The following is a 12,949-nucleotide window of genomic DNA, read 5'->3' as shown; positions in this document are numbered from 1 at the left end:
AATTCAAGAAAGGATTTTTAGTCCATATATTTTTTAAATCATTTCTACGTATCTGACACATCACTTATTTAATTGACATATCAGCAGGAACTGTTTGGTAACCGGTTCCGGGGACTAATTTTACCAAAATCTTTAATGGGCGGGGACCGATTAGGTACTTTAGAATTGTTAGGGGGAACTTCGTCCTTCAAATAAATAGTACAAGGTATATACTCTACTCTATATATTAACACTTCAAAATCTATCCCTAAACTTTAAATATGTTAAACCTCAAGTAACATAGCTTTGAAGGGAAAGCTAATTAATCGCCAATAAACAGAACCAAGAGGAAAAGAAAGAGCATTGGTGGGTGAAAATAGAAAGACAGAAAAGGCAATAGTAAGGAATAAATGAGTTCCCAGCCGAAGATGTAATATATGATATATTTATCTCAATATAGTATAAACATATCTTAATATTAACTCTCATTCACGTGTTCTACTCAGAAGTAGGATGATTTGATTCTTCTTCTTTTGACAAAATTTGACCCACTAGAATAAAAACCAAAAATAACACTACATGCAGGGTTTCTACGACTTCAAGAGAGCTTCCCACTTCACTATCTATAATAAGTTGCCAAAATATAAAGCATTACCGCCGATGAAGTGGTGATTACCAACTCCTGCAGATATAAAGTTCAATGTTACAATTTCTACCAACAAGATAATAAGAAATTTCGGTGACAAACTGTTCTAGCCGGACAAAGTAAATACTCTATGTTTTGGTGCTTCTTTTTATATTAAAAAAAATGTCATACCTGGCTGTTGTAAAGGGCAGCGGGAATAAAACCACCTGCATACTCAATTATGTTCAAAAAGATAGTGTATCCCTGCAAGAAAAATGGTAGAAAGCATTTTTTAATCTTTAATTTGAAAACTGAATGATTTGAGGGTTGAGGCATATATTATTAATGATGAATACAGAAAAGTTTAAACCTAGTTAACTGAGTTGAATATTAATTTACTAAACAACAAAATTGAAATAATTGAACAACCCAGAGAAGATAGAAATTAGAATATCAATCAAAATAAAAATCCACAAAAATATGGATTAGTTAGGGTATCATCGAACTTCAAAATTTTCTGGAAGCGATAACTTGCCTAGCATGGTACTACATGAAGTCCGACACTTAAGGAAAAGTTGTGCAAATCAGCGATCACATACACATTGAAAATTATACCACAGATGTAATAAATAAACCACAGATGAAGTTGTCACACCAAAGATATGATGAATCAACATTACCACAGATGACACAGCTACACAACCAAACACCAATGCCAGAGATCGAAGCAATCGTTTTCCCATACGCAGGCCTTCTCCAGTATCCTCACCTTCTTCCTGTAGCCAAGACCAACTTGAACTATTTCAATTATATTGAAAATTGGACATTGTTCAGAAATAAAAGATTTTATAATTCCACTGAATATTCTGCCTAGGATACAAACTCACATTATATGTTCGGGTTGCAGGAGATTCAAATGATTTTAACTTCTCAAATAGCCTATAAACAAAAGCAAATGCTAAAAATTGCAAAGGTTTATATTCAGCACTCCGCCTAACAAGGATCCAAGCTGTCTGCAGACAAATGGTTAGGAATTCTGATTAAACACTACAGCATAGACACAATACTTATTCTGAGCAATGATATTTCCCAAAGAATAAATAAAATCAACCCTTCATTTACTACTCACGAAAACAGCAGATATTGCCAAGTTGATGCGTGTATCATTTGTAGTTGATTTAGCAAACCTGAAATTACATTGACGGAAAATTGAATAACAAAAAATTATAGAAAATGTTCAGTATAATGAAATATCATTTGTCCATGAAAAGCAACAAGATTAGTAGAAAAGAATTCAAATATTGAATGATCCACTAAAGTAGGTGTATGGTAGAGTGAGTATCGAAAGATACACAGCAACAACAGTAACAAGTCATGAATCACAAGTGATAAGATGCAATATCAAACCTTGGCCCCCAAGGTAGAATTGGCTGCTTGTCAGCATACTTGATGTCCTTCGAAACCTGTAATTGTTTAAGATCTTGTGGAGGTCAAACACAAATGTAGAATTTAGGATCACATATTTAGATATATAAGAAGAATGTATAGTTTAAACAAAATAAAGTGTGTGAAACTGAGAATTAAGCCTTTTCATTAACTTCCTTGTGGAGATAGTTGGATACTTTTCAAATCCACTACACATGCCAAGCATAAAAGAATTGCATAGCTAAAGCAGAAATCGTGCTTGTGTAGATAAAATGTGCATATAATCATCAACGGTTCTAAGAATAAAACCAATATATTGTAATAGTGGAAGTTATTTCATCAGGTCACCCCATCTCGGATCCCATCACACACATGAAAGAAAACAATGTGCTAGTAATTACGCCTGAATTCTTTGTTGTTAATGCTATAAACTATGAGTAATGTTAGCTTTCTGCAGCCAACATTAGCCAACCTTTTTTAAAACTATTGTTTATACTAAATTCTAGAACCTAAAATTGGCTAATGTTGGCTAACTAAAAGTTGGTTCCCTATACTTTCTCTTAACTTAATGAAGTAGCTTCAATCTCAAGAATAAGTCTAAGTGTTAGACAATATATTTGTGTGTCTTCATACTACTATCAAGTGATGACTTCAATGTCGAGTGTCCAAGAAATGAAAGATTACCCTACTTTACCTTAAATGATCCAAAAGTCACACCCTTTTTCCGATTAGTCAACTGAGCCATCATGAGTTTGTCATATGCCTTCTCCAACTGGATTATACATTTGGAAATCACAACATACCATATGTTAGTGGATTGAACTTAAAGGAAAGCCTCACATCAAAATAGAGCAGTAACAACTTCACAAGTCAGAAATAAACAACTCATTTTGTAACCCTAGGAAATCTAGATTTTGACCAACCTTAAACAATTAAACACTGCTCAAGTTATAATCTACTAACCCGGAACATGGATTCTATTCAAATCTTAGGGGATGCCGTTCAAGAAATGAGTAAAGCCATATCATCAACTATTCCTCCGTAATAAAATACCACTGCATTGAAAGTTTCCATGCCCAACAACCATTGTTTGCCCCAAAATGAAAGGATGAGAAAGAAGGAAACTTACCCGGGAAGCAGTAGCTTCGTCGCCGTTAATCTCAGCCTCCTTCTTCTTTTTCGCATATGCAGCCTTGATCATGTCAAATCTTTCAATAGGACTAACACCTAGAACCTGCACAATAATATCGTAACCTAAGCAAGTTTCAGCTTCAAATTTCAACGCTGTAGAGAGAGAAAAAAAGGGATTCGATTTGAACCTCGTAAGGGTTGAAGTCACCGTCAGGATTGGAGCTGGAACTTCCAGCTCCAGCTGCAGAAGCAGCAGAACAGAAAAGCTTGGCCCTGGTACTCCATGTATTGTGGAACCTGAAAATTCATTTCAGAAAACAATAAAAAAGAATATATATCAGCGAAGAAGAAGAAGAAGAGAGAGAAACCTGAGAAGAAAGGGAGAGGGTTGAGGTCTGTGGCGGGAAGTGTGGGTGTGTGAGAGAGTCAATTGATTAGGGAAAAGTGCGTTGGAGACTGCCGAAGCCATTTTCTACAAACTGCTAAATGCTAATGCTATCGAACCACAAAGCCCAGAGTTTTATAGGGTTTTACCATTTTCATCTTCTTTCTTTTTCTCTTTTTCCATTTACTGCGATTTACTATTGCCTAAGCTCCGGCAACTAGTAAACTCGCTTAGGGAATTAAAAGAAAAAAAAAACAAGGAAAACAAAACATGTTGAGGGTACCAAATGTGCAAATTCTTGTTTAGTAGAAATCTTATAACATGCTAAAAAGATGCCAGCTCGTTCGCGTGGCCTAATGGATAAGGCGCTCGCCTCCGGAGCGGGAGATTGTGGGTTCGAGTCCCACCGTGAACGCTTCCTTTTAATGCGCTTTCTTCTTTACATTGCAGTAACTTTGGCTAATCACCGGAGTTAGTAAGTATTTTTAGACAAGGCAAAAGCCGTTACAAATTCCTTTCTTTTCATCCATTCATATTTATTTTGCCTCTGCCAATTTGCATTAGCAAAGTGGATATAAATTTTGTACACAAACACGGCTTAAACCAAGTTTATCATCTAAGAAAAATTTAGGAATAAGACACAAACATATCATGTAGTAATCTATCCTACATTAAATCCACGTGTCCTTTAAGATAGTTGTCCTGATTTGATGAATATATTGTACCAAAATTCCATCTCTTCACTGAGCTGAATGGAACCATCGTTATGATTTCCCATGGTTTCACCTGAAGTATCATCAGAAGAGGATGTTATTGCACTGCAAAATCCTGGTCCTGCAATAATATTTGGTGATGAACTTGATCTATTCCTTGAGGTTGAGGATAAACCATCATTGAAGCTAGAAGCAGCACTACCACTACCACTACTTGGTGCAATTGCTGGTACTACTCTTGGCATGGTGATGATTTGTGAGGAACACGAGGAATATTTACTACTATTGATGCCATTATTGTGCACTTCACTTTTCTCAATCCTTTTCTTCAAATGAGTGTGCCAAAAGTTCTTTATTTCATTATCTGTACGACCCGGTAATCTTGCTGCAATCGCAGACCACCTGATGATCATGATGAACACCATGGTTAATTAATACTACTAATTATATGACTTTACCAAATCCAATCACATTTGATGATAAAAAACATTTGGTAACAAAAAATATTAGCTAAAAACTACCAAAACTTACTGTTTTCAGCTTTATTTAATACATCTTGTAAATAAATGCTAAATAAGACAAGTTCAGGCGGTTTCGGGCTGATTGTTTTTTGTTGATATTTTGTTGATATGATACATGTAATACATGTGATATCAACAACCATGCACGTAGATTTGTCATCAAGTTATTAATATTGTTACCTATTTCCAAGAACTGCATGTAGTTTGAGAATAGCCTCTTCCTCTTCCTTGCTGAATTTCCCTCTTTTAATATCTGGCCTCAGGTAATTTATCCAACGAAGCCTACAACTCTTGCCACACCTTAACAAACCTAGTAAGTACACATTATTAGATATTCCTTTAGCATTTGTTCTGTTTCTTTATTGGTATCGGTTAGGCTCATAAACCGCTCAGCAAAAAACCGGTCAAATCGGAGGTTAATTAGTGAACCGGTCAAACCGACCGATATTTTAAAGGTGAGTAAAAGATAAATCGGTCCTTGATATTTTCTTCTACAGATATTTTCGTTTCTGACTATTAAAAAATACTTTTAAGTCCCTTATATAAAAGTTGGACGGATCAATCCCTCCGTCCAAATGCCTCAATTAGACTTGACGAAAAGTGCTTGTCACGCGTCGCCTGACAGACTTTCCTCTCACGCGTACGCGTTCATATAAATAAAAAAAATACAATAAAAAATATAAAAATCAAAATATGAAAGTGAGTACTAAAAATAATAAAAAAATTAAAATATTTATCTTAGTGTGATTGAAACAAATCTAAAAGATTTTGATGAAAAAAAAATTTGGAACGACAAAGAATGACCGTAAAAGTTATATGATTAAAAATGAAGGATAGAGTAAGTATCAAAGGAATGAATTTCTCGTCTAATTTTTCAACTGTAATTAACCTTCCCCAACATAAACGCAGAAGTTAGAATTTTTTGCTTCACGTTCAAGACACTCAAACAGACTTCTCTCTTCCCAAGGTGAATCCCAAACACACCCTAAATTGCTAAATTTAATTTACTTTTCTTCCATTCGATGTCTTAATATGTTTGTTCAAGTGATTTAAAATTTTGAAGACAAGAATGACTTGAAAGAAATGGAAAAAAGCATGCAGAGTGGAGAAGTGGAGAATTCATGTACGTGTGACAAGCACTTTCCGTTGGGTCTGACGGAGGCATTTGGACAGAGGGATTGATCCGTCCGACTTTTTAAGGACACCAAGAAATTAAAAGTATTTTTCAATGGTTAGGGACGAAAATATCTACGAAAAAAAATAAAGTCAGGGACCTATTTATCTTTTACTCTTTAAAGGTTTTTCGGTTCATATAATTCTCCAAAACCGCGCCGTTTTATAGTTTATAAAAAAAAAGAAAATTCCCTACATGGCTAATGGGCTACCCTCATCCCGCAACCCACTCCCACTCTCTCATCCTCTCCTCTGTGAAACTGAAGAAAGTTTCAAATTGAAAGAAAAAAACCGTAGCCACCCACAGCCGCCCAGCCCGTAGCCACTGCAGCCCCCACAGCCCCGCATCGTTGTCATCGTCGAATCCTTCTCTCCCTTCTCTCTCTCTGTCGCTGCTCCTCTTCGTGGTCGTGTCGCCGCTTCTCCGCTCCTCGTCGTGGGTCGCCGCTTCTCCGTTCCTCGCCGGCGTCGTTTCTGCTTCTCTTCTCCACACCGTGTCTCGCCGTCGTTGCTTCTCTTTTCCATGTGGTATCTCGCAGTCGCAGTTTACTCCATGGCCAAAATTTTCAAATTCTCAACCCTCATGTCTCAAGTCTCAGACTAACTCTTCGGACTATTCCTCTGAAATTTGAAATTTATTCTGAATATGCATATTATGTATTATTGATGATTCTGATTTTTGAGATATTAATTTTTTGAATTTTATTTGATTTCTGTCGTTGATGAGTTATAAATTTGATTGTTTAATTTATTAATTCTGTTGAGATTGATTCTTAAATCCAATATGTTGTGTTTGTTATTTTGGTGAATTGTTGTTTTGCAGTTATTGATTTAAAATAGAATTGGTGTATTTGTTGTTTTGGTGAATTTCTGTTGTATTTTTAAATCCAATCTGTTGTTTTCTGATTTTGGATTGGTGATTCTGGTTGCTGATTTTCTGATTCTAAATTATTGATGGTGCTATGGTGCATGCTTCATTGCATTGTGCTGAATTGCTGAAATTTTTCTGATTTTGAGATGTTTATGGTTTGATTCTGACTGCTTTGCTGCGTTGTGTTTATTCTGGAATTTCTTTGTTTATGCTGTTTTTTTATATTGATGATTAGTTGTGAATTTTTAATCATAAATTATGAAAAATTGTAAAATTTTAAAATTTATCAGTTTAAAAGTTATTAAATATAAATATTTAAAATTATATATTAAATTTTTTATAATTTTATCATATATTTAATTAGACTGGTTGAACTCCGGTTGAACCTCTGAACCAGTGAATCAGTCACTCTACCGGTTCATTGACCGGTTCGGTTTTCGCAACCTTGATATTTTCTAAGTCAGTAAGGTTAAACACCTCAATCATGGAACAAGCAAAATTGTTCTTTGAAAATAAAATTATAAAGGTTAATTGCATTCAGAACAATTTAATAATTTTCTCTGCTGTGATGGGTGATTTAGAAGATTTGAAGTTTGATTATCACTATAAGAAAGTGTTTGATGTAGCATTACCGAGTGGGATAATGAAAAGATATTTTAGTGTATGGTTTGTTTGGAAGACATTGAACTTGTCACGGCGGAACTGGCTTTTAATGTTTTTATTGTTTAATAATTTTCTTCTACTCCTTTGATCGCTGATTATTGGGTGTTAGTTAATGCTAGTAATATATACCCTTTGATAAAACAGTTGAGTGATTATATTGATTTTAATGAATCTGTTGGTGATAATTTTTCATGTGAAACAGGCTTTAGATCTTCAACTCTTGCTGCTAGTTACTTTACTTTGAAAGTTTCAAGTTTGAATATTTGCTGGGAAAGAAAAAAGAAGGGAAATTATCAGGTAAGCTTAGTATTATATTTATTGGGCCTCTATTTGAAATATAATTTATATATTTTCCCTTGTTGCAATATTTCCTCCTATTCTTTAGGACCTTGCGGCTCAGTTCTACTACTACTGCTTTCTGCACTGTCAAAAACCCAAAAAGATGATTTCATATATTGTGACACCAAGTCAAAGCTGTGCTGTTCGTGTATATAATCCTATATACATATTCATGCTTCTATGCTATGTATTAATGTTCGTATATATAATTCTATATATATATGTGACGCACATAAATAAATTACAGTTAGCTATGTATTAATTTTCTTTGCTTCTATGCTATATTTTGGCATCTGACTAAGACTGTTAGTACGTCTATGTCATCATACGTTCATGCTCATTATATCCAAATAATAATCATCCATCAATATACATAGTATTGTTTATATATGTTATTGGCCAGCATCCGTTTGGAATAGAGTCATTTATTTTATGCGAAATGCCATTATTAGTATCTAAAATAACCTTATGCTGTTCAGTGTTCAGTGATGAAAAATTTTTGGCTCCCATTCTTTTTCTTGTACACAGATTTTCTGACCCAATTTCTCAAAGCAATTTTTATTTGTTTTAACTGGTATCTTAAATCACAGGCTACTTTTATATTTATATGTATCTATATCTTGATCTATACATTTTGCTATTTTTCAGTGTAAAGAGATCATGAATTTTGTGGTAACACCAAGCTAAACAAATTATTTTCACTTTAATCAGTATATCTTTGGCTTTTACTTTCTTAAAACTAAGCATAAATTACAGTCAGGACAAATCTTTATCAAAATCATTCATTACTATAAGTTCAATCATTATCATAATCATTTTATATATTCATCTTTATCACAATCAACCACATTTGTTTAGCACTTACTTCTCCTTGCTTGTGATTATATTATATTACATATATACAATAACATAAGTAGTTTTATTCCTCAATTATAAGAAAGCAAAGAATTCCAAACACGCAAGTTTTTCCAAGGAATCTAAAGTCGTCTCGGCATCAATTTGAGCATTAGAATCAGACCCCAACTCCTCATTTTCCATCTTTCCGTTTTCACACATTTGCCAAATTGGTTGCTTTAAGTTTATTTTAATTTCAGTTATTAATTAGGATGCGACTTATTCATTTATTTTCCTTCTATATTTTGTAGGAAAAATTCACAAAGCTATTGTGACTGCGATAGAATTATCATTTGAAAGAGGTAATTATAATTTTTTTTATATTTTCTTTTAGAATACTATTTAAGCAAGATGGTCTAAACAAGAGAGAGAGAGCAGTCATGTCAATCGATAAGTCATGGATTGGAAAACCACGAAACACGCATGAGTATAAAGATGGTCTAAACAAGTTTTTGGATTTTGCTTTTGAGCATCGATCTCTCGGGGTCGTTAGATTAAATGCCCTTGTCCAGTGCGTGGTTTTGGCAAGTGGCAAACGAGAGAGAAAGTTTTTGAACATTTAATAGTCAAGCCATTTCCAGAAAACTACAAAGTTTGGTATTGGCATGGTGAAGAAGCAGTTGGAGTTGGGTCACAAGCTCATCAAACTAGTCATATTGTACAAGATGATTCGACATCTCAACATCCAATGGTAACAATGCTCAATGACTTTATGATAGATTTGAATTTTGAATGTAACTAATACCATGATATGGAAGATATGTGAGATATATGTTTCTATACTAGGATATGGGGAATTCCCCTGGTGGATAAGGATTGATATTGGGGTACTGTGAAAATAGTTAATTGGGATGTATAAAATTATTGAGTTGTAATGACCTCAGGGAATTGTTTGACACATGAGTGAGAGGGATGAAATTGTGAGTAATGTTTCTGAAGATGGGTTTGCAACATTGTCCTTAAAAGTTGTAACATGATAGAGTATGCAGCTTTGTTAATGCAAAAGTTGAAGTGTAGTGTTCTGCTGTTTTTTTTTTTTTTTAATTATTATCAAAAGTTGTATTGTGAATTGTGATGTTGTATGCAGTTCATGATAGATTTAACCTCTTTCTCATACATGGATGTAGATGGCTGAACCATTTTTGAATTTCCTGATTTCTATATTTGTATTATCTAAGCTTTCGCATTTATGCGGCAAACATGTAAATAAGAGGATGTGGCATTTTCCCCAAGATTTCATTTCCTTCCTTTTCTTATTAATGGAAGAAACATTGTTAGTTTTTTTTCAACTAATTTGCTTATATTTCGGTTAAATCACTATTAGGATGTGTTTTAGTTCAGTTTATGAGTTTCTAAGCCATATATTTTGCTTGTTAATATGCACAGATGAACTGCAAACTGAAGCAGAAGGAAGAACTGATTGTGTCTTTGAAGAGTACCTACGAATTGAATTTACTGGAGGAACGGGAGGAACAAACTAAGCAACTTGGGAAAGCAAAGGAGGAGCAGCAAGCTTTGATAAGTAAAGTTAGTTCTGCAGAAAGTACCGTCATCCGGTTGGAACAAGAGGTAAAGGGTGAGAAAAAATTGGTTGAGGAGCTGAAGCTTCAAATTGACAGCCTTGAAAATATTGATACGCTCCAAACAAAATAGAATTCCCTAAACAAGAGAGAGACAACAGTACAGACGCCAGACGCAGTTGAGAGTTGAGAAACACCAACTCTAACTAGCCAACCCTGCATTTCTTCTCTGAATCCCCAGATGAGAAGCAGCAGCAGAATACTTGTAAAGCTCCTCAAACGACATTCACACACTGCCACGTTATCATCACGATTCTCCACTCCCCCTCCCCACGAAGTTGTCGAACCCTTCTATGACCTCTCAGACGTCGTCGTTTCAGCCTCCCGTGACCCTCCTTCCCCATCCCCATGGCTCCCCCAAATCGTCTCCCTCCTCGACGATTCCCCTTCCATGGAATCCAACCTCACCTCCTTCTGCAACAAATTCCTCATCACTCTCTCCCCCAACTTTGTCTCCCATACCGTCCGCTCCCTCACCAACCAACCCCACCTCGCCACGCGCTTCTTCCACTGGGCTCACTCTCAACCTAACTATTCCCGCTCCCTCCATTCCTACGTCTCTCTCATCGAAACCCTCTCCTTTTCTTCATCGTTTGATTCAACTATTTTCCAAAACATTCTAGAAGAATTCAAGTGCCGAAAGTTTAAATTAACTGCTGCCGCCGTTAATTCCTTGCTCAGGAGCTTTGCTGCGGTTGGCATGGTGGAGGAGCTGTTGTGGATGTGGCGGAAGATGAAGGAGGATGGCCTTGAGCCGAGTTTGTATAATTTCAATTCGTTGATGAACGGATTGGTTAATGCCGGTATGGTGGAATCGGCGGTTAAGGTTTTCGAGGCGATGAGGGAGGTTAATGTGAGACCGGATTTGGTTAGTTACAATACGGTTATTAAAGGGTATTGTAAGGTTGGGAAAACTAGGAAGGCCTTGGAGATGATTAGGGAGATGGAGGCTGGGGATGATGGTGGTAATGTGGGGCCGGATAAGGTTAGTTACATGACGGCTATGCAGGCGTGTTATGGCGAAGGGGATGTGGATTGTTGTGTGAGGCTTTACCATGAGATGAAGGAGAAGGGGTTGGTGGTTCCTCCATATGCTTATAGTTTGGTGGTGTGTGGGCTTTGCAGGCAAGGGAAGGTTGTTGAGGGTCTCAATGTATTTGAAGAGATGAGAAGGAATAGTTGCGGAGCCAATAAGGCGGTGTACACGGCGTTGATTGATGGTTATGCGAAGACTGGGAATGTTGACGGAGCGATGAGGTTGTTTGAGAGGATGAGACAGGAGGGGATTAAACCGGATGAAGTTACTTATGGGGCGATTGTTAATGGTTTGTGTAAGGGTGGGAGAGTGGAGGAAGCTTTGGGTTATTTAGAGTTTTGTAAAGAGAATGGTGTCGCGGTGAATGCGTTATTTTACTCGAGTTTGATTGATGGCCTTGGGAAGGCTGGGAGAGTTGATGAAGCTGAGAAGTTGTTTTATGAGATGGTTGATAACGCGTGCCCCCCGGATTCTTATTGCTATAATGCACTTATCGATGGATGGTGTAAAGGTGGGAGGATTGATGAAGCATTAACACTGTTTAAACGGATGGAGGAGGAAGGTTGCGAGCAGACTGTGTATACGTATACCATACTTATCAGTGAGCTTTTTAAAGTGCACAGGAATGAAGAGGCATTGAAATTATGGGACATGATGATAGATAAGGGCATAACACCAAATGTTGCTTGTTTTAGGTCTCTTTCAATCGGACTCTGTCTTTCGGGCAAGGTAGCGAGAGCTTGTAAGATTTTGGATGAGCTGGCACCTATGGGGATTGTTCTTGAAACAGCTTATGAAGACATGATTAACGTGTTGTGCAAAGCTGGCCGAGTGAAGGAAGCCTGCAAGTTAGCTGACGGGATTGTGGACAGAGGTAGAGAAATTCCTGGAAAAATTAGAACATTGATGATCAATGCATTGAGGAAGGCTGGTAATGCAGATTTGGCTATAAGGCTGATGCATAGCAAGATTGGTATTGGGTATGACCGGATGCGTAGTGTTAAAAAGAGAGTGAAGTTCCGAACCCTTATTGACAGCTGACTCTGTTTTTCGCCAGGTATTGCACCTTCAAAATTGACAAAGGTCAAAGCTTGTATATGTATGGAAGTATAGTCATGCCTGGTTGTTGTGTTGTTAGTGAACTTAACCGTTTGTTGATACTGGGAACTATTATTAATTGACTGGGTTGAGATGGTTAAATTCACGATCTAATATTTCATGTTCAACCAAGGCGATTCATATAACATGAGTCTTGGTTACATCTCTTCATGTACAAGAACCTTGGTTAGTAACTTTTACAAGATTAGAATGTCAGTAGTTGTGGCGACCGGCAACCTATTTGTCACCACTGCTGCAGGTTTTGCTGTATCATATTTATTGTATTATACAGAATCAAGTTTTGTGGAAGGTGGAAGCTTTTGCCAGCAGCATTCTTTGCCTGCATTTTCCTATCTAAATGCCCTTATATACAACTAACTATCTAATGGCATTCTATTCTATCACATAACCAATGTTTTAGTGCACATGTTATCAATTCATTTAGATGGGAAAAACGCAGGCAAAGAATGCTGCCGGCAAAAGCTTCCACCTTCCACGAAACTTTATTATTATTAT

General features: G+C 36.3%; 2 protein-coding genes, 1 non-coding gene and 1 pseudogene across 6 annotated transcripts; 2 read left to right on the top strand and 2 right to left on the bottom strand.

The window, feature by feature from the left end:
• Positions 1 to 394: 394 nt before the first annotated feature.
• Positions 395 to 3,755, bottom strand: CJD1 (Chloroplast J-like domain 1). The gene is made up of 10 exons (XM_016349880.3): positions 3,529 to 3,755; positions 3,349 to 3,457; positions 3,159 to 3,263; positions 2,724 to 2,801; positions 2,012 to 2,067; positions 1,734 to 1,791; positions 1,492 to 1,617; positions 1,285 to 1,380; positions 797 to 868; positions 395 to 661 (listed from the first exon to the last, which is right to left on the bottom strand). The coding sequence occupies exons 1-10, from the start codon at positions 3,627 to 3,629 to the stop codon at positions 599 to 601; spliced, it is 864 nt and encodes a 287-aa protein (XP_016205366.1). The 5' UTR covers positions 3,630 to 3,755; the 3' UTR covers positions 395 to 598.
• Positions 3,756 to 3,887: 132 nt separating this feature from the next.
• On the top strand, positions 3,888 to 3,960 carry TRNAR-CCG (transfer RNA arginine (anticodon CCG)). Its single transcript has one exon. It is a non-coding gene; the product is annotated as a tRNA-Arg (tRNA).
• A 273-nt stretch (positions 3,961 to 4,233) lies between these two features.
• On the bottom strand, positions 4,234 to 6,477 carry LOC148554741 (uncharacterized). Its single transcript, XM_088490466.1, has 4 exons — positions 6,258 to 6,477; positions 4,960 to 5,089; positions 4,461 to 4,660; positions 4,234 to 4,379 (listed from the first exon to the last, which is right to left on the bottom strand). The coding sequence occupies exons 1-4, from the start codon at positions 6,475 to 6,477 to the stop codon at positions 4,234 to 4,236; spliced, it is 696 nt and encodes a 231-aa protein (XP_088346592.1).
• On the top strand, positions 6,158 to 12,706 carry LOC107645777 (pentatricopeptide repeat-containing protein At1g03560, mitochondrial pseudogene; annotated as a pseudogene). Of its 3 annotated transcripts, none has more exons than XR_015886180.1 (5): positions 6,181 to 6,480; positions 7,689 to 7,783; positions 8,971 to 9,021; positions 9,301 to 9,410; positions 10,106 to 12,706. The product of XR_015886180.1 is annotated as a pentatricopeptide repeat-containing protein At1g03560, mitochondrial pseudogene, transcript variant X3 (transcript). The 3 variants fall into 3 exon arrangements; XR_015886179.1 differs by having other exon boundaries at positions 6,232 to 6,544; positions 10,106 to 12,608; XR_015886178.1 differs by lacking the exon at positions 9,301 to 9,410 and having other exon boundaries at positions 6,158 to 6,544.
• Positions 12,707 to 12,949: the final 243 nt, after the last annotated feature.

This window comes from Arachis ipaensis, chromosome B6 (assembly GCF_059453495.1).
Source record: "Arachis ipaensis isolate K30076 ecotype BB chromosome B6, ASM5945349v1, whole genome shotgun sequence".
Classification (NCBI taxonomy): Eukaryota; Viridiplantae; Streptophyta; class Magnoliopsida; order Fabales; family Fabaceae; genus Arachis; species Arachis ipaensis.
The sequence above is the reverse complement of the archived record's forward strand: the minus strand, read 5'-3'. Positions and strand labels throughout refer to the sequence as shown.